This window comes from Urtica dioica, chromosome 4 (genome assembly GCF_054948205.1).
Source record: "Urtica dioica subsp. dioica isolate 48M chromosome 4, U.dioica_male_clone48M_v1_H2, whole genome shotgun sequence".
Lineage (NCBI taxonomy): Eukaryota > Viridiplantae > Streptophyta > Magnoliopsida > Rosales > Urticaceae > Urtica > Urtica dioica.
Genome location: NC_142759.1, coordinates 7390652 through 7410483, shown reverse-complemented (window position 1 = coordinate 7410483; position 19832 = coordinate 7390652). Strand labels below are relative to the sequence as shown.

The window sequence follows — 19832 nt, the reverse complement described above, 5'->3', positions numbered from 1 at the left end:
GGGTAAACTTTATTACCAATACCGATGTGATTTTTATCGATAAATATCGAATTTACCGAAGTGTATCTAGTGAAGGAAGTACTATATGTCACTTTATTATATTAATTGCAAAATTTATTTTATTGTTCTATATTAATATTTTATTATGATTAACTGTGCCACTACAATATATGTATTTGCATGTCTTTATTAATGCATATCAATATTATGAGTTAACTTTAATCACATTTAGAATAAAATTACTTATACAACTGTAAGATAATGACTGTAAACGTACAACTATAATTATCTTATAAATGCAAATCTCCTCAACTCGATTCAACCCTACAAAGCTCCAATTTATGATACCCAATATATTTCTCTCGCTCTAAGTATTAATTTGTTTCGATTTTGTACACAAAATATTTCGTCTAAAACTAGTTTTCACTGCCAATTATTAGTGTTTGATGTTTGTATTTTTAGCATAAATGTTCCACTAGATATTCTTTAGTAACTACATTCATGTATATTTTTCACGATATATATATACATATATTTTATATTTTTAATCTTTATATATTTTGTTTTAATCCATTGTTTATTATCCATTTATCATACATAGATCATAGATCATGGTGGTCAGATTGATTGTGTAATAGTCAACACTTTGGAAACTTCTCAACCTACTCAATAGATTAGTTAGGAGCTCAAACAGTTATCATCATTGAGTCTATCTAGTAAACGCAAGAAAAAACAAAATAAATCATTTTCAATTCAGATAAAAGCGGATCGAAAACCAGTAGATATTGGACTCTCTATGCAAAATTTAGTGAAAAGTATTATGTTGCTAAAATATTAATTAATTCTCTTCTATTGGCTATTCACATTATTTCTTAGCAAGGATTAAAGTGAAGTTTAAACGCTTCCACAACCACAATTGAGAATAATAATAATAATAATAATAATAATATCGCCTTCCAAGTTGTCCAATAAGAGACAAGCAAGTTCAGTCTGGAAAAATTTAAAATGAAATTCAGTCGGAAAGTGAAGCTTAAACGCTTCCACAATTGAGAATAATAATAATAATAAAATAATATCACCTTCCAAGTTGTCCACTAAGAGACAAGCAAGTTCAGTCTGGAAAAATATAAAATGAAATTCAGTCGGACGGAAGGTACGACGTCTATAGTTATTATTATTATAATATATCAACCTACTCGTGAACGCTTGGCGCTTGTAGATCGTGGAATTATAGCGATGACTTTATTAAGTCTTTGTTTAGGCCTTCTTAATTATTTGGTTGTTAAATGACGCATGTTGTTTAAGAAAAACAAGCACATATTTGTGCCGTCACCACCGGCGGGCCCTCATAAACTTCCTCATCACTTCCATTATCCGATAATTTATTTGGTTTAGTCAATTTTACGTCCAAAACTTTATAAAACTATCAACGTCAGTTGGAATAAATTTTTTTTGGATTGATTGATTTAATATAAACTATGGGAAAAAGACAAGCCAGCAGCTCGGGGGTATGCATGAAATTTCATTATTAATGGTGTCCCCTTCAGATCTATATATACATAATACTACACATAAAAGAATATAAATAACGATGTTCACATTGTGTCAAGTAGTATATTGATTTGGAAACTTCGCATACGAACCATGTAAAATTAGGAATAAAAATACATCTGGGTTTATTAAAAAAAAAAAAAAAAACATCTGGGTAAGCATGTATAAGTGTTTATCTATTTATCATACACACACAGTCTTCAAACTTAAGAATATCATTATGTCATTCATACGTTTTAGATTTTTTTGATTTATAACCATTCTGCTTATGTGGCACATTATTTATACCATTTTTACCCTTATTAATTAGTTAATATAATTTATTTTTGAAATTAATAAAATCTAATTTATTATTCAAAATCTCTAATTATTAGGATCTTATTTATCTTTCTCTCTATTTTCACGTTCTCTCTCTCTCTCGTCACATTTTTTAGCCATTGACAAAAGTAAAAAACATAAAAAACGCAATTAATAATCGTTAATAACTGTTAATAGGTTTCTGCTTTAACTAATAGTCGGTAATAACTGTTAATAGGTTTCTGGTAGAAACCTATTAACAGTTATTACCGACTATTAACTGCGAGATGCTGTTTTTTTAAGCTAAAAATGTAACGAAGAGAGAGAGAGAGAGAGAGAGAGAGAGAGAGAGAGAGAGAGAGTATTAAGGTATAGACAAATTATTTCCATTTAATTTATTTTTTGCAAAAGAATTAAGGGAAAAAATAAGAATAATTATGTCTTAATGTATTAAAAATTGGCTAATTACCAAATATTGACTATTTCACAATTCTATGGTTTAAAAAGGTTACATATTGGACTTATATACTAAATTTAATGAAGTCTTATATACCTAATATGGTAATTCTCTTTTTATTGGCTATTCACATTTATTTCTTAAAGTGAAGTTTCAACGCTCTCGCACGTCAGACTAATAACAGTTATAGATAATAACACCTTCCAAGTTGTTCAATAAGAGACAAGCAAGTTCAGTCTGGAAAAATATAAAATCAAACTCAGTATTGGATTATGATATATGATCCCCCATCTGAACGCTTGGTGCTTCTAGATCACGAAATAATAGCGCGATGCTTTTAGCCTTTTTTTGGAGGCCTTCTTTTTTGGTTGATATAGTGACGAAACTTGTTTAAGAACAAACATGAATATATTTGTTCCGTCACCAGCGACGGACCCTCATAAACCTGCTCGCCTTCTACTATCCGTTAATTTATTTGGTCTAGTCAATTCGTCCAGAACATGATAAGCCTATCAACATCAGTTGGGAATATATATATATATATATATATATATATATATATATATATATATATATATAGATAGTTTTGGGATATAATGATTTATTTAATATAAAAGAAGACAAGCCAGCTCATTCAGATCTATATACACACATATGCACATAAAATATGATTTTAAAATAATGTCAAATGTTCGGAAACTTTTAATTAATCCCGTTCCCACCATATAGATAAATAAGCAGCTCAACAGTTAACATCACGAAGTCTAGTGAACGGGACTTTCTAATGAGATAAACGCGGATCCCAGACCAGTACATATTCATACAAAAAAAAAAAGTCTTCTGTACCTAGCTAATATATTAATTTTATGTAGCTATATTCACATTATCTCTGGGCAAGTATTTAATTGGAGTTTCAGCGCTCTCAGAATAATGACAGACAAAGCCCACTCCGGTCTGGAAAAAAATAAAATAAAACTGTAGTGGACATTATTAAGGTACTCAATTCATATATTAATTATTTCACAATGGCTCTGATAAAATTTTTTATTTCACCATGGTAGTACTAGCCGGACTATGCTCATTACTATTGTCTATCCAATTCAATTATTCCTATAGGCAAGAACCATGACGTCTATTATTATACATCATCATCATCCCCATCTGAACGCTTTCAATTCTATCCACCAGTGAGTATTAACTTAGCAACCTAAAAAATATGTACAATCATGGACACGACTTGTCAATTTGTCTCATGAATAAAATAAAACGACGCGGTTTTAAAGACCCATCATTTCAGAAATTATTTATAATATCCACGTGATGAAATTGAGTAGCAAAGAGACAAACTGTATACTTGTTGTGTAAGGTATTGGCTGGGCTATAAAATAAGAAGCCGAGTCTTTGCTATTCGGACATAGAGAGAAAATATCTAAGTGGGATAACAAAGTAAAGAGAGTTGTGAAAAAGAAAAAATTTGAAAAAGAGTACGAAGAATGGCAGTCTACAACGATGATGAAGAGCCAATAGTCCAAGTCTCTGCCCAAGATGTTGATTCTTCAGGTAAACCAATCTTCTTCTTCATCCGTGTGTTGATCACACTAGATATCAATTACGCTAATTTTGATTAAATTAAAAATGATGATCAGACTCAGATTCGGAAGGGGCGGCTTATGAAGCCGGAGACACAAAGCTGACCAGCTACAACAGAACACAGGCTTCCCTGAAAGAGTCAAAACTGAAGGTTTTGTTGGAGCTGACCGGCTCTGAGAGACTCGAAGACCGATTCCCTTTGGACCTCGTCGCCGTTTTGGACGTCAGCGGAAGCATGAACACGGATGACAGGATCGGAAAACTGAGAACGGCGATGCAGTTCGTAATACGGAAGCTCAGTCCCACTGATCGTTTGTGCATTGCACCTACTCCACCGAAGCCATGAGGCTTTACCCGGAAGGCCTTCGTCTTATGACTGATAGTCGTCAAGATGAGATGATCAATCGAGTCAAGGCCTTGCAAGCCGGCGGTTGGACCAACACATTCGCCGGCCTTCAAATGGGTGTCAAAGTTCTGAATGATCGCCGTTTCTCGGAGGATCGAACCGGTGCCATCCTTCTCATGTCCGACGGTGATCAGACCCTTAAGTACGGCGATGCTCGCAATGTTCCCATTGACCAATATCCAGTTTGCACCTTCGCTTTAGGGAAAGGCTCTACAACTGAGGTATATCAATTGTTGAAAGAAATAGAATTTTATCAAAACCATACATAGATATTAAAAATATTTATTATTTTTGTAGCTGCTGGAAGAGCTTTCGGAGAAAAGCGATGGGGGAACGTTCACAGATGTTCGAGATGAGGAAAAGTTGAGCAGAGCATTTGCACTCTGTTTGGGTGGTCTTCTCAGTGTGGTGGTTAAGGATCTGAAACTGACCATCAAGCCTTTCGATGGAGAATCGAGACTCGAGGATGTGTCTGCTGGGAAGTACTACGACGACAAAGAAGTGAATGCGGATAAGTCCATAACTATCTCCTTTGGCGATCTCTACAGCAGAGAGGTTCGCAAGATCTTGTTATACCTCTCTCTGCTTAAAGCTGAAGAAGAAAAGAGCACTGATGTTGTCCAAGTGAGCTACACATATAGGTAACTACTTATAATGAATTTACTCGACAGGAAAATCAGCTATACAGATTTACAGGTCAACTAATCCTACATGTATGTATGTATGCAATTGCAGTTCTACTTCAAGAAAGAAGAAAGGGTTATTGTTCAAAGCCCCTCCGGTGAAAATTACAGTTGAACGCTGCGAGACAGCAAGCGATGAAGAGGTGCCAAAGGTGATAATTGAGGACAAACGTGCACAGACTGTGGATTGCGTGACTGAAGCCAGAAAGCTCGCCGATGTCGGCCAATTCCCGGCAGCGAAGGACAAGATGAACGAAGCCAAGGATTCGTTAGAGAGCGTCAAGCACATCGATGATCCCGAGAAGATAATACAGGCGCTTCTGGATGACGTGGAAAAGCTGTTGGCCTTGATGGCAACGCCGGAGCTGTACAACACAGAAGGGAAACGATTCATATCTTCGTTCCTGTCTTCTCAGCTTCTGCAACGCGCTGTCGATGGGCATATGTTGCACGCCACTCCGCTCATGCTCGACTATGTCAACCAAGCCCTCGAATTCGTCAAAGATCCGACCAAACTGCCGCCCAAACAGGATGATGATTTGAAGGAAGAGAAAGAGCGACAAGCGAAGGAGAAAGAAGAGAACGAACGGAAGCGGAAAGAGGAAGAAGAGAAAGCAAAGAAAGAACGAGAATTGAAGGAGGAAGAAGAGAAAGCAAAGAAAGAACGAGAATTGAAGGAGAAGGAAGAAGAGAAAGCAAAGAAAGAACGAGAACAAGGTGGCAATTTCCGTCCCATAATTCAAGCTCTCACCGAGTTCTTCACTGGGGTCGTTGAGTCTCTCAAATCCTTTTTTGACACTCTCAAAAGGATGACCGGACGTGCTTAAATATCGCCTACTATAAGTGCAATTTTAGTTTTCCTTTTGCTTTGCGTCTCCGCCTCCTAAGAAGGTTTTTTTTTTCATTTTCTATAATATTGTTTTATGAGTTTTATTTTCTCGTATGAATTTGCCTGTTGTAAGATTTATTTGAGTTCCCTTTCCGTTATGTACAATTAAGCTGTTGAAATAATGCCACAAGGAACCTTACTATATTGTTGATGAGATCACACGAGCTAGAATTTATGCTGTAGATGGATATGCAAATGTTTTAACCGTTTCTGATTAGACTACACTAAATACACCAGAACTGTACGTACCAACTTTCTGGGCAGTAATATCTTGGCTAGAATGACGACTCGAGTCCCTCGAACTATTCTTGATCGTCAAGCAACACGCGTGAAGGATCAAACCTATAAACTCGAAATAAACTCAGCAATACAGAATGAGAGAGAACTGTATGGCCGAATACCATTAGTAGTAGGTAGTGTCGAATTATCTTTCAATGCATATATTTATAGAGCTGATTTGAATTTAGATTGTGAAAGGCGTCATTGCATTCACTTGACCCGGATTCTCTCTTGACTCCTTACTTAGGCAGAAATCCATCTCCTTGTTATACACAGCCAAATCTTGATCCAAGTGAAGTGATTTCAACCAAATTATAAGCGTGACAAGCCATTAATCCTTTAAATTAGCTTAGGCTAATAAGGAAATGATATTTGGTAATTAAGCTTAAGATTTAACCTTGAATTTTTTAATATGCACGGCCATAATACATTATTTGGGCCTTGACACATCAATTTTTATTTGGGATTTAAGGAGCACTTGACCCAAATCTTACTTGGTCCATAGAAGAAGGTTTAGTCTGACACTAGCTTTCGGACCTTGAAAGGTGCAAAACTCATATTGAACTTAATTTCAAATTGTGTAAGATCAACAAATCCAATTCTTTGGCTTAGGTTTGAGATCTCATGGACCACATGAAGAAACCGTTATAATTAAGTTTCGGACTCTAAAGTTCACAACCATTTTGAGGTTTTAATCTTGATACACTACAACCAACATGACTTTTAGGCGCGACTTTTCTCGATCCTAAAAGTGCAAAAGCCGTGCCCGAAAGTCAAATGGACGCGACACATGCCGCACCTAAAGATGAGTGTCGTCGTGCCCATTTTTGAACTCTCGAAATGGGCGTGAGTTCTCGCACCCATATTCACTCCCACATAATGGAAGGATCTGGTATGGGCGCGAGTTCTCACGCCCATATCCAATTGATTTGTTTCAATAGCAACGGATTTTGGAGTCGTTGTTGTAATGTTTTTGAAAAATGAATTGTCTTCATTTGCTTATATGCTCTGATGCACAAATAAATAAGGAAAACAACAATATATGAATAAATAAATAAATAAGAGCTAGAAACACAGTTTGGGCATAAGTTTAAACTAGAATTACAAAATGTTTTGAGAATGCATCTTTTTTATGCATTTATGAACAGAACATATATACAATAAGCTACTAAGTGACACAGGGCATTTATATGTTCGTTGACATTTGACACATACACAAATAGAAAAACAACACAGCATGAAGGAGGCTAAAAAGAATAAAGATACATACACAGTAAGCTCTCGCGATTGATCCGCTGAAGTTGAACTTGTTCTCGTCACATGGCTGAAGGGCCTTGTCGACCCGGAACTCGGTCAGACTCTTCTTCAGATGGCGAACATTGTTCCTTTGAAAAATGAGCCCATATTGACGCGGATCAAATCCATTCCAGTGAAAGTCAACAATTTTGTCCCTGTAGGAAAGGAAAACAATGGGACAAAGAATGCTAAGTCAATAATTTTGAACCACTGTGAGAACACTTCAGGCTATACATATCTGCATCAGGACTGCTAACTCACTAGCTCCCTTGTAAATGGAACCAGCTTTCTAATGAAGCTTCTCTCTCTCACCTTTCCCAAACGTCCTCTACACGAATACTTAGCGTGAATTTATGCGCACAAACTGTTTGTTTGGGAGCGACAAAGCCGAAAGACGAGTTATAAAAATATTCCAAAAGGAATGCGGTTACTCATATTCTCTCAACCATATTCACTACAATGGTAGGTTCCATTGACTTCATCTCTGTAACGAAATCTGCATCTTTTTATTTTGAGAATCTCTTAAAGAGGGCAAATATAAAGGCAGGCTAATTGATGAAATATCATGAGTATCACGGCAAACCTACCTGAAAGAAATAAAGTCGTATCTATTTCATGCTAACAGCTAATGCTGAAACAAGAAACAGAAAAGTTTTAATTATAAGGCGTTTGTAATCATCTGATGAACCGAAACATGTCCACCAAAGACATCTTTAAAAAAAATTAACTCCTACTTCTAATCAATAATTTGCGATCCTAACAAAAGCTATCGCACTCGACTCTACCGTACATAACCATTACCCATCGAACAAATAAAGGTAAAGGCAAAGTTTGTAAACCATCACATGTATTCCTTAGGAAAAATGTCCATGGTCAAATCCCAAGAGAATAAATCTTATCCTACTTCATATTCTACGGCTCTACCCAAATCATTTATGGCCTTCCCAACAACAAGGTCATACTGACTTTAGAATCACCGCAAAAGAATTTCTAATTCAACACCAATACTGACCAAACTCAAGATTGAGGATACAAATAATCAACCCAACATCACTCAAGAGAGTGAGCAAAGAGAAAGCAAGTGTGAGAGAGAGTAGCCGTGAGAGAATGAGAGAAAGAGAGATGGAGACTCACCTGAGAAACGGTGATGACGGCGAGGCTCTGTTAGAGAGAGAGAGAGAGAGAGAGAGAGAGAGAGAGAGAGAGACAAAGATAGGGGGCGAGCACATACCATCGGTGGCGGGACAGCAGAGTCCAGCAAAGAAGGCATCGCGAACCGAATTCCGGCGAGTAGGAATCGCCCGATGACGGCGATGGACGGAGGTGCGGAGGAAATCGCCGCAGGCCTTTTCCCGATTCTTGTTTTTTTTTCGCAGGTCGCACACGAGTACCGAAGATATTTAAAGGGTCTGGAATTATGACGAGGAAGACGAATTAGGATATTTGACATTGAAATTAGGCTATTTGATAATATGGGCTCGAATTTCAACGTATAAGGGCATGTTTTGTGCTAAATGATATCAAATATTTCAATCTATTTACTTTTTAACTTAAATATTAAATAAATAGTCCAAATTTACTTAAAATTTATTAAACATTAGTTATTTAGCAATATTAAACATTTAAATTAGCTTAATAAACACTAATTATATTTGATGGGATTTAACGAATGCGTCGGTAATGTTTAATAAAAAAAAAAGTGGCCCAATCAGTATGGTCATTATATTTTTCTTGGTTAATTTGATTTGTTGCCCTATACTCAATTATATGTTCTTTGTGTTCAAGTTTCCTTGTCTCATTGGACTCAGACCCTCAGTTACTATCTCTAGATATCTGAATTATTATTATTTTTTTCTGATTAAACTCCACAGTTTGTTATTGATTTGATGTTATTGAAAATGATAAGATATATCAAATTTCTTGTGTTCATGATAATGATTAAACTCTTTGTGTTGTATAAAGGACAAATTATCTGCTCTATTTGGCTAGTAGTTTAAATTGCGGACTTGTTGTAGAGCTGCAAGTGTTTTTTCTCACGCACTTAATGACAATATAGTCAGTGCAAGGAAAGGGGTTCGATAAGTAAATAATTTTATCATCTTTCATACAAGTTGATCTTAGGATTAAGTTTTATTTTACCAACTCTTCTTTGAGTTAAAAAGAAAATACTCTTTGTTATTATTTGTCATTTTTCGTCTAAGGAAGCAACAGAAACTCTAAAGGGAGCCGTTATTGCTATGTTTTTTAAAAATCCAGCTCCTTTGACGACAGTTTTTTACTGTCGTCCAAGCAGTTTGTACGACGTTTTTTAAACCGTCGTACAACCTAAGCTAAGGCTTGTACGGCGGATCTTTGTTGTCGTGCAAGCCGATTTTTTTGTATTAGTGTGCCCTAAAGTTTCTTAGTAGTGTTTCTAAAAGAGTGAGAAACCTAATTATTTTGGTTATGGCTTACCTTCTTTTCCTAGAGTTGATGATGACGATCAGGTCATTTTATTCGTTATGTAATAAAAATCCTTGTATAAAATTTATAAAGGCCTAAAGCAGATGAAATTTTTGAGAGAGTAGTTGTTTATAGAATTAGTTTGATCCATGCAGGGGGATATTTATTGATTGTTTTTATATTTCAGAGGGCTAAATGGATTTGGGAATCACATAATACAGGGACAATATAAGTATGATCATGATGTGAGAAATAAATGTGCTGCAGATAAAATTTAAATCTAGTATCACGAAATTTTTTAATTTCACATGAAGGAAACTAACGATAATTATTTATTAATAGTATAATCCAAGGAATCAATGGTAAAGCTGGAATAACGAGTAGAAAAAGTAAAAGGAAGTACATGGAAACCCAAAAGCAAAAAGAAGTATATGAAAACATGAAGGGAAATTACCTCAATTAGTAGAAACTTTGATATTTTGGACTAAAATAATAGCAATTATGTTTTTAGGTACTTTTACTAATAACTGTAAACTTATATATCTACGACTGTTGTTAATTATAGACTTGTAAATCTACAGTTTATGACAACTGTATATTTTCATGTCTACGGTTACTAATAAAAGTGTCCAAATATATATTGCTACTATTTTGGTCAAAATTATCAAAATTGCTACAAATTTAGGCCATTTCCCAAACACTAAAGCAAATAAAAAGACCATTTTTAACTCGAAATTGGATGTGAGATATCAAGCGGAAGTGAGGTGACAGCCAACGGCATCCAACAGCCAACCGCTGCGACCAATGAAACTAACGACGTGGCCTCCTTGGACGGGAATATCAAAAGGTGTGCCTGATACATAGCCGTACGGTCCACATGTTCGAGTTCCGTTGATGACGAATGTGAGTGATGTCACTACTTGGCCCTCTCCATAAGCCCCATAGGTCCCTTTCAATTCAGTTATGTGCTCGTGTGTGTCTAGTGCAAACTGAAATAATAGTAGTAATAAATTATAAGCGATTTGTATTATAGTATTTGAGTCATATGACCTAGGTGGTAGTTGTAGTTCCAAAAGATTGATATAGTTCTACCTTTTAGCTTGGGTCACGATATGCGGACATGACATCTCCCATGATATTTTAAAATAAACTAAGACCAAAATGCGTCTCTTTAAATAATTTTACTTATATCTTTTCAGTGTGAAGTTTAATTCGAAACTCTCGCACAATGAATCCACGTCAGAAGTTACTTACGCCTAGCAGAAGCATAAATACCATCAGTAACAAAATTTGATCAATTTATCAAACAGTTGGAAGAAGAGGGCTTTCTCTCTCCAAACACCAATCTCTCTCTATCTATGCGGTGTTGGGAAAACAGAAAGAACAGAAAATTAAACCTGAAATTGGACACCCTGGCGACTGCCTCCATGGTAAATTGGGATGGACGCACTATTCTTCTCGTACACCACACCCATGCAACACACGTAATCATTATCCGTAATTATAAAGATTCCTTTTATCCTATCGTATTCAGTCCCGTCGTCAAAATACGTCCCACCCTTTCCTCCAAATGGTCCTACCGTCACGATTCCTTCACTAGCCTATACAACAAATTAATTTTCCTATAAAGAATAGAATATAATACTGCGCGTAAAAGAAAGTCTTTTTTTTTTTTTTTGAAACAACAGGATTTTTATTAAACTGGCTTATCAGCTATAATACTCTCATGGTTGGGGGAGCATCTCCTTCCCAGATTACATCAGAATCGAAATTTAAAGCATATCTAGCTAGTCTGTGTGCAGGCTTATTACAGTCCCGGTTAATGAACGAGAAATGGATCTCTTCAAAACAGTCTTCTAAATATCTCATCTCCTCAATCTGCAAGCCGACCTCCGTCGCTGGTGGTTTGTCTTGCCTGATGAGAGTTATGAGGCCCTGGCAGTCTGATTGGATTAAGAGCTTCCGGATTTGTAGAGTAGCTGCTGTACGCATTCCTTGGATGATGGCTCGGGCCTCGGCCTCAGGGGGTTTGAGGCACTGCGTCGTGGACGAGATAGCCGCCGCGATGAGATGACCATTGTGGTCCCTGATAACACACCCTGCACCTGTCCTCCCAGTAGCCGAGTCAATGGCTGCATCCACGGTAATCGCCGTCAAATGTTCCTCAGGTGGCGGCCATCTGAGGCTTCTCGGATTGTCCTCACGGAGGGAGTGCTTCAGCGTGGGTCTGGTTTCGTGAAAGTATTGGGCCGTCCACTCCACCAAGGCTTCATGTCCCCTCCGTATTCCTTGCATGACCCAATCGTTTCGGGAATTCCATATCTGCCACGAGAGCATTAGAAACCACTCCAAATCTGCAGGTTTCATCTTTGACGCCACTCTCCCCAGCCCACCAACTATGTCGTTGGCGTCCTCCGGGTTAAGGCCTTGGCTTAAAGCCGCTATTTTCCAAATCTTCCTCGCCTCACGACAACCCCAGATTGCATGAAAGACTGACTCCGCTCCTCTCCCACACCTTGGGCATTCATCAGTTGGGATTATTTTCTTTTTATGGAGATTGGAGTTCGTCAGCAGCCACGAATTGCATAGCTTCCAAGCAAACATCTTGATCTTCGGCTGGATATTAGTAGACCAGAGCACTCTCCACCAGGAATCGCTGCTTTTGGGGTCTGATCCACTTGCCTCCTCTCTCCAATCTTGAGCCAACCTATAGCCACTCTTGACAGTGTATTCGCCATTCGCTGCGAAGTGCCACATAAGTTTATCCGGTACAGGGGCCCTGCTGGTAGGAATCGAGAGGATCAGATCCGCGTCCTCGGGTACGAACATCGCCTTCACCAACTCTTCATTCCATCCTTCGTTAAAGTTTCTCAGCTCGGCAACGCGCATCGCACACGGGAGCGGGGGAGGTTCGATTAGCTTGAACATCTTCGGCCTCGCACTACTAGAAATATGACATTTAGCGACGGAAGTATTAGCGATGACTTTATCGTCGCTAATTTGTCGTCGCTAATCACCCTTTTAGCGACGATAATTCCGTCGCTAATTATTTGGTGCCAAAACTTCTAAAGTTTGGCGGCAAAGATAATTAGCGACGACTTTATCGTCGCTAAATGTGTAAATTCGTCGCTAAGTTCGCGGGGAAACAATTAGCGACGATTATATCGTCGCTAATAGTTTGGAATTAATTTCGAAATTTAACGAAATTCAAAGAGGGAAAAATCCCCCCAAAATAATTTAAATGAAATGATTTAGCGACGATTTTGTCGTCGCTAAATGTGTAAAAAATCTATTAGCGACGAGGAAAGCGTCGCTAAATGCCTGGCTAATGAACCGAAAATTTAAGTTGATTTAGCTACGAAATTTAAAGACATTTAGCGACGATTAAATCGTCGCTAAATGTCTTTAAATACCAGGTTGCGACCCAGACCCCTCATTCGCTCCCAAACCCTAAAATCTCTAAAATCTCTCTCTGGTTTCTCCTCCTCCGCCGTGCGCTTCCTCCGCCGTGTGCCGCCCCGACGCAGTCGACGCCGTGTGCCTCCCCGGTAAGTCTCTCTCTCCTCACCTCTCTCTCTCTCCTCACATCTCTCTCTCTCTCCTCACTATCTCTCTCCTGTGTCTGCAGCTCCGCCGCCGCTCCGCCGCCGACGCCGTCGCCGCTCCACCACCAACGCCGTCCTCGTCCTCGTCCTCGTCCACCGTCCTCGTCTTCCTCGTCCTCGTCTTCCTCATCCGCGTCCACGCACGTACGGTAAGGTTTTTTTTATTTTTTTTTATTTTTTATAACTTTATATATAAAAGTTGTTATATATAGTTATTTATATTATATAGTTAGTTATTAATTAGTATATAGTTATTTATATTAGGTAATTTAAATTATTTAAATTAAATTAGTTATAAATATTTATATATATATAACTTTATTTATATATTAGTTATAAATGGTAATGAATTAATTAGTTATAAATTGTTAATTAACAGATTAGGTTTTAAAAATTGTGATATTATGCTTATTTGGGTGTTATAAATATTTATATATATAAGTTATATTTTATATAATTTTCATAATTTAGTATATAGATATAAGTATTTATATAATTAGTTATAATTATATAGGATATAAGTATTTACATAATTAGTTATATATTAATTATTTAGGATATAAAATTGTAAATTAGGATTAGAGATTAATTATGTATATAAGTATAGTAGATTAGAGATTAATAAATTAGGAAATGTAATTTTGTTAATTACGATTAGAAAATTTAAAATGGTTTAAGTTTAGGTAGTTTATGTGAAATTAATTAATTGGTTATGGATTGATATTGAAATTGGATTTAATTTTTGTTAGAAATGACTAAAAATGTGAAATTAATTAGTTGTTTATAGATTTAAAAATGATCGAACCACTGAGGTTGGATTTATTGTTAGTTTTAGGATGTTTCTATGCAGGTTTTAAAGTTAAAGACTGATGCCGGGTTGTTAAGTTTATAGGGGAGGTTCTGCCGAAATTTCGGTAGGATCGTATTTTGTTTTGAATTTCAGATGGCTGCGGCTACAGGAGCTGGAGGCAGCGGAGGCGGGGATGACTTCTTAGCCCGTCTCCCGAATTATTGCCAGTCGGCGCCCGTACGTGATGGCGTCGAAGAAGAAGACGAGCATATCGAACCGGCCGTGCGTGGGCCGACGGTCGGCCTTCGATCTGAGCGTGCACGACGCCCCGGGGTGAAGGAAGTCATCGTTTATAACGAGGAGTTTCAGTCGTTCTTGCAGCCCGAGCGCGAGATGGATCCGGATCTCGCGACGTTCGCGAACACGCTCGGGTTGGTCGTCCGAGACAAGATCTCGCCTACGGTCCCAAGGTGGACGAATGCGAACGTGGGGCCGGCGAAGGAGGCCGAGATCCGAGCAGCGATTCGAGACAAGTACGACATTCGAGTCGATGGTGATGCAACCGGGAAGAAGAAGGCGATTGTCGATGCGGCAATCATTCGAGACGCGAAGACTCGTCTTCGCGATTGGAGGCATACCTTGCGGTCATGGTTCGACATCGACTGCAAGAGCAGTGTACAGGTGGTGCGGTCGCTGAAACCGAGGACCGTTAAGCTCGACACCGAATGGGAGACGCTGATACAACGATATACGAGCGATGAATTTAAGGTAATCAAATCATTTACGTTAAATATGTGTTTACCCTTTTATTAAACGATTTGTTCTTTACGTGTACGGTTACTTATATTACAGGCCATTCAAGCAAAGAACAAGGCGAATCGCGCGAAGAAGAAGACGAAGACGAGACAGGGGACGATTGGGTTCTCGACCCACTGCATGAAGAATGTAAGTTTTATGTTTATATGATACATCAAATCGTTAAAATTATCTAACACTTGAAGTTTTGTTTACATGCAGAAGAGCGCCGAGACAGGCGCTTTCGAGAGCTTGTTTGCGAACTACAAGCGCCAACATCAGTCTGACAAGTCCGAGTGGCTGACTCCTGAAGCCTCCGCACGTTATGTAAGTTTACATTTATTTTTCTTATTTTTCGATTAATAGATACTAACTAGTTAATTATATCAGGATCGACTGGTCGCTAGGTTCAACACGTTGCGAGCGGAGGCTGAGCAACAAGGAGCGGAGGTCGATATTTCCGTCCTAGAGCAGCAGGCGATCCGCGATATTATGGGTTCGCGGGCTGATCACTTGCCGGCGTCGGACGTTTGGTGCCACAGGGAGCACGGATGGCGGCTGAAGTCGCCGAAGTCTACGGTTCGGAGGCTGGGACGTCGCAACCAGGATATGTCTCGCAGGAGGTGTTGACATCGACCCTCGCCGCGTTTGCCGAGACAATACAGAGTCAGGTGCCCGGCCTCAACCTTAGCTCGTTCATGTCCCAATTTTCGCAGAGTTCGCAACAGGCTCCGTCATCCCACAGCCAGCAGACTCCGACGGCCGGCGTCCACACTCCGACGGGCGGCCAGCAGAGGACTCCCGACGCCATCCAGCAGACTCCGACGGGCGACGTCCACACTCCGACGGGCGGCCATCAGAGGACTCCCGACGCCAGCCAGCAGACGACGCCCGGCGGACCAAGTCAGTCTACTCCGACGCCGCAGCCTGCAGAACTTCAGCGCCAGCAAAAGAGCGTTTCATGTCGAGGAGGAGGAAAACGAGCGGCGGGACGACAAAACAAACGTCGCGAGTAGTTTTTATTTCTTGATTTAGATAATATAATTTAGTTTTTATTTCTTGATTTGGATAATATAATTTAGTTTTTATTTCTTGATTTGGATAATATAATTTAGTTTTTATTTCTTGATTTGGATAATATAATTTAGTTTTTATTTGATTTTTCATTTTAGAATTTCATAAAAAAAAAAATTAACGACGAAAAAAATAAAAAAAAATTAGGGACGAAATAATTAGGGACGAAATTAGCGACGATTTTGTCGTCGCTAATTCACGTGGGAAATTTTCGCGCGTGAATTAGCGACGACAAAGTCGTCGCTAATTTCCTGTTTCAAAATGGAAAAAAACTTCTCGTCACGACATTTAGGGACGACTTTGTCGTCGCTATAATCGTCGGTAATTATTTAGCGACGAATAAATCGTCGCTAAATAGATTTAGGCACGCACATTTAGCGACGATTATTATCGTCGCTAAAATCGTCGCTAAAGAGATTTAGCGACGATTATGGGGTTTTTAGCGACGAAAAAAATCGTCGGTAAATGTTATTAATCTCTAATCTACTATACTTATATACATAATTAATCTATAATCCTAATTTACAATTTTATATCCTAAATAATTAATATATAACTAATTATGTAAATACTTATATCCTATATAATTATAACTAATTATATAAATACTTATATCTATATACTAAATTATGAAAATTATATAAAATATAACTTATATATATATAAATATTTATAACACCCAAATAAGCATAATATCACAATTTTTAAAACCTAATCTGTTAATTAACAATTTATAACTAATTAATTCATTACCATTTATAACTAATATATAAATAAAGTTATATATATATAAATATTTATAACTAATTTAATTTAAATAATTTAAATTACCTAATATTAATAACTATATACTAATTAATAACTACCTATATAATATAAATAACTATATATAACAACTTTTATATATAAAGTTATAAAAAAAAAAACCTTACCGTACGTGCGTGGACGCGGACGAGGAAGACGAGGACGAGGAAGACGAGGACGGTGGACGAGGACGAGGACGAGGACGGCGTTGGTGGTGGAGCGGCGACGGCGTCGGCGGCGGAGCGGCGGCGGAGCTGCAGACACAGGAGAGAGATAGTGAGGAGAGAGAGAGAGATGTGAGGAGAGAGAGAGGTGAGGAGAGAGAGACTTACCGGGGAGGCACACGGCGTCGACTGCGTCGGGGCGGCACACGGCGGAGGAAGCGCACGGCGGAGGAGGAGAAACCAGAGAGAGATTTTAGAGATTTTAGGGTTTGAGAGCGAATGAGGGGTCTGGGTCGCAACCTGGTATTTAAAGACATTTACCGACGATTTAATCGTCGCTAAATGTCTTTAAATTTCGTAGCTAAATCAACTTAAATTTTCAGTTCATTAGCCAGGCATTTAGCGACGCTTTCCTCGTCGCTAATAGATTTTTTACACATTTAGCGACGACAAAATCGTCGCTAAATCATTTCATTTAAATTATTTTGGGGGGATTTTTCCCTCTTTGAATTTCGTTAAATTTCGAAATTAATTCCAAACTATTAGCGACGATATAATCGTCGCTAATTGTTTCCCCGCGAACTTAGCGACGAATTTACACATTTAGCGACGATAAAGTCGTCGCTAATTATCTTTGCCGCCAAACTTTAGAAGTTTTGGCACCAAATAATTAGCGACGGAATTATCGTCGCTAAAAGGGTGATTAGCGACGACAAATTAGCGACGATAAAGTCGTCGCTAATACTTCCGTCGCTAAATGTCATATTTCTAGTAGTGGAATGTGAATAATTCTATTTTCCTTCGGTTCGAGAAAGTAGGAAGGCCAAGGTAATGATCCAAGTTCTCAGCCACTTGAACCCCTAGGCTTGCCGCTATCTCCCTCTGTGTGTCCTCATCCACCTGTGAGCCGAACGTGATGCTGGATTTATCGTAATTAACCTTCTGTCCCGAGGCGCCCTCGTAGGCTGAGAGACATCTTTCTATGTTGCGAACATTTTCCATATTGGCTTTGAAGAAGAGCATGCTATCATCCGCGAATAACAGGTGGGAGACTCGAAGGCCTGGATTTCCGAACCTGATCCCCTCAATCACCCTTTCCTCCTCTCTTTTATTTAGCAGCCCGGAGAGGCCCTCTGAGCACAAGAGAAAAAGGAATGGTGATAGTGGGTCTCCCTGCCGGAGTCCACGCTGCGGAGAGACCGAGCCAACTAGTTGGTTATTCAGCGAAAAAGTTAATCTTACCGAGGTTATGCATTTCATCACCTTGGAGACCCACGAATCCGAGAACCCCATTTTCTCCATCACGGCTTTGATAAATCCCCACTCGACTCGGTCATACGCTTTTGCCATATCCAGCTTTAGGGCCGCGTGTCCCCCATTCCCATATAAATTCCGCTTCATCGTGTGTAATCCTTCAAACCTGACCACAATGTTGTCTCCAATTTGTCGACCTTTCACAAAAGCATTCTGGCTAGGCGATATGATAAGTGGCATCAATTCCTTCAGTCTGTCCGTGAGACACTTGGAGACTATCTTGTACAGAACGTTGCATAAACTTATTGGCCGGAAATTCTTCACCATCTTCGGGTTTTTTTATCTTCGGAATAAGAACAATTACCGTTTCATTAAAGGCGTCCACATGCTGATCCGAGTTGAGGATTTCGAGACAGGTGTCGGTGACCTCCTTGCCTACAATATCCCAAATTTTTTGGTAGAAAGCTGCCGGGAACCCATCTCTCCCAGGGGCCTTGAGTGGCTCCATCCCAAAGACAGCTTCCTTCACCTCCCTCGCTGTGAATGGTAGGTTGAGAGCTTTGTTTTCCCTTTCTGTGATTTTTGGCTGGATACAGTTCAAGACTTCGGAGTGGCAACTCTCAGGTCCGCCGGATGCCGAGAACAGGTCCGAAAAATAGTCGTCGATTATCTTCGTCATCCCCTTGATATCCGTTGACCAGCCACCCTCCTCGTCTAGCAGTCCTTTGATGCTGTTCTTCTTTCGTCTTTGAGTCGCTTTACGGTGGAAATATTTCGTGTTCCGGTCTCCATCTCGAAGCCACAGTGCTCTGCTCCTCTGTCTCCAATATCGCTCTTCTTTGCCCATAAGAGCTTCAAGTTGGCGCTCCTCCCTTCTCACAATCTCTGCCGGGGCTCGAGAGTCGCTATCCGTGAGTCTCTCAAGGATCGCTGATTGTCTACTGATGCGACTCCGGAGATCAGAGATCTTTCCTCTCCCCCACTTCCTTAGTTGTTGGCGGCACCTGTTCATCCGATCAAGGATCGGTCTACTGCTATCCATCCCCCAGGTGTCCTGAATCATCTCCCAGAATCCTTGTTCATCACTCCAGGCATCGTCATACCGAAAGCATTTGGCGGGGTTTTTATCCCGGCCATCAGCCCTAACTTCTCCAGAAGGATCGAGGAGGAGTGGTCTATGGTCAGACCCACGGAAGGGTAAGTGAGTGACTTGAGCCAATGGCCACTCAGCCGCCCAACCAGGGCTAGCCAAACATCGATCCAACCGCTCCAAAGTTCGTTCCTTTCCTGAAAGCCTCCGCCATGTAAACTCAGGCCCTGAGAATCCAAGATCCTGAAGGCACAGTCATTCATAACCTGTCGAAAGTCCTCCATCTGTTTCCGAGGACGGTCACCCCCGCCGTTCTTCTCATATGCGTGCACAAGCTCGTTAAAGTTTCCACCAATCATCCACGGT

General features: G+C 39.2%; 2 protein-coding genes and 1 long non-coding RNA gene across 3 annotated transcripts; 1 reads left to right on the top strand and 2 right to left on the bottom strand.

Annotated features, from left to right (window-relative positions):
- Positions 1–3725: 3725 nt before the first annotated feature.
- Positions 3726–6055, top strand: LOC149399912 (uncharacterized). The gene is made up of 4 exons (XM_089611169.1): positions 3726–3865; positions 3952–4522; positions 4599–4942; positions 5037–6055. Exons 2-4 carry the CDS (start codon positions 4238–4240, stop codon positions 5809–5811), a joined length of 1404 nt encoding a protein of 467 aa, XP_089467295.1. The 5' UTR covers positions 3726–3865; positions 3952–4237; the 3' UTR covers positions 5812–6055.
- A 1125-nt stretch (positions 6056–7180) lies between these two features.
- LOC149399911 (uncharacterized) lies at positions 7181–8855 on the bottom strand. Its single transcript, XR_016296768.1, has 2 exons — positions 8680–8855; positions 7181–7603 (listed from the first exon to the last, which is right to left on the bottom strand). It is a non-coding gene; the product is annotated as an uncharacterized LOC149399911 (long non-coding RNA).
- A 9738-nt stretch (positions 8856–18593) lies between these two features.
- Positions 18594–19439, bottom strand: LOC149399910 (uncharacterized). Its single transcript, XM_089610370.1, has one exon. It carries the CDS (start codon positions 19437–19439, stop codon positions 18594–18596), a length of 846 nt encoding a protein of 281 aa, XP_089466496.1.
- Between the last annotated feature and the right edge of the window lie 393 nt (positions 19440–19832).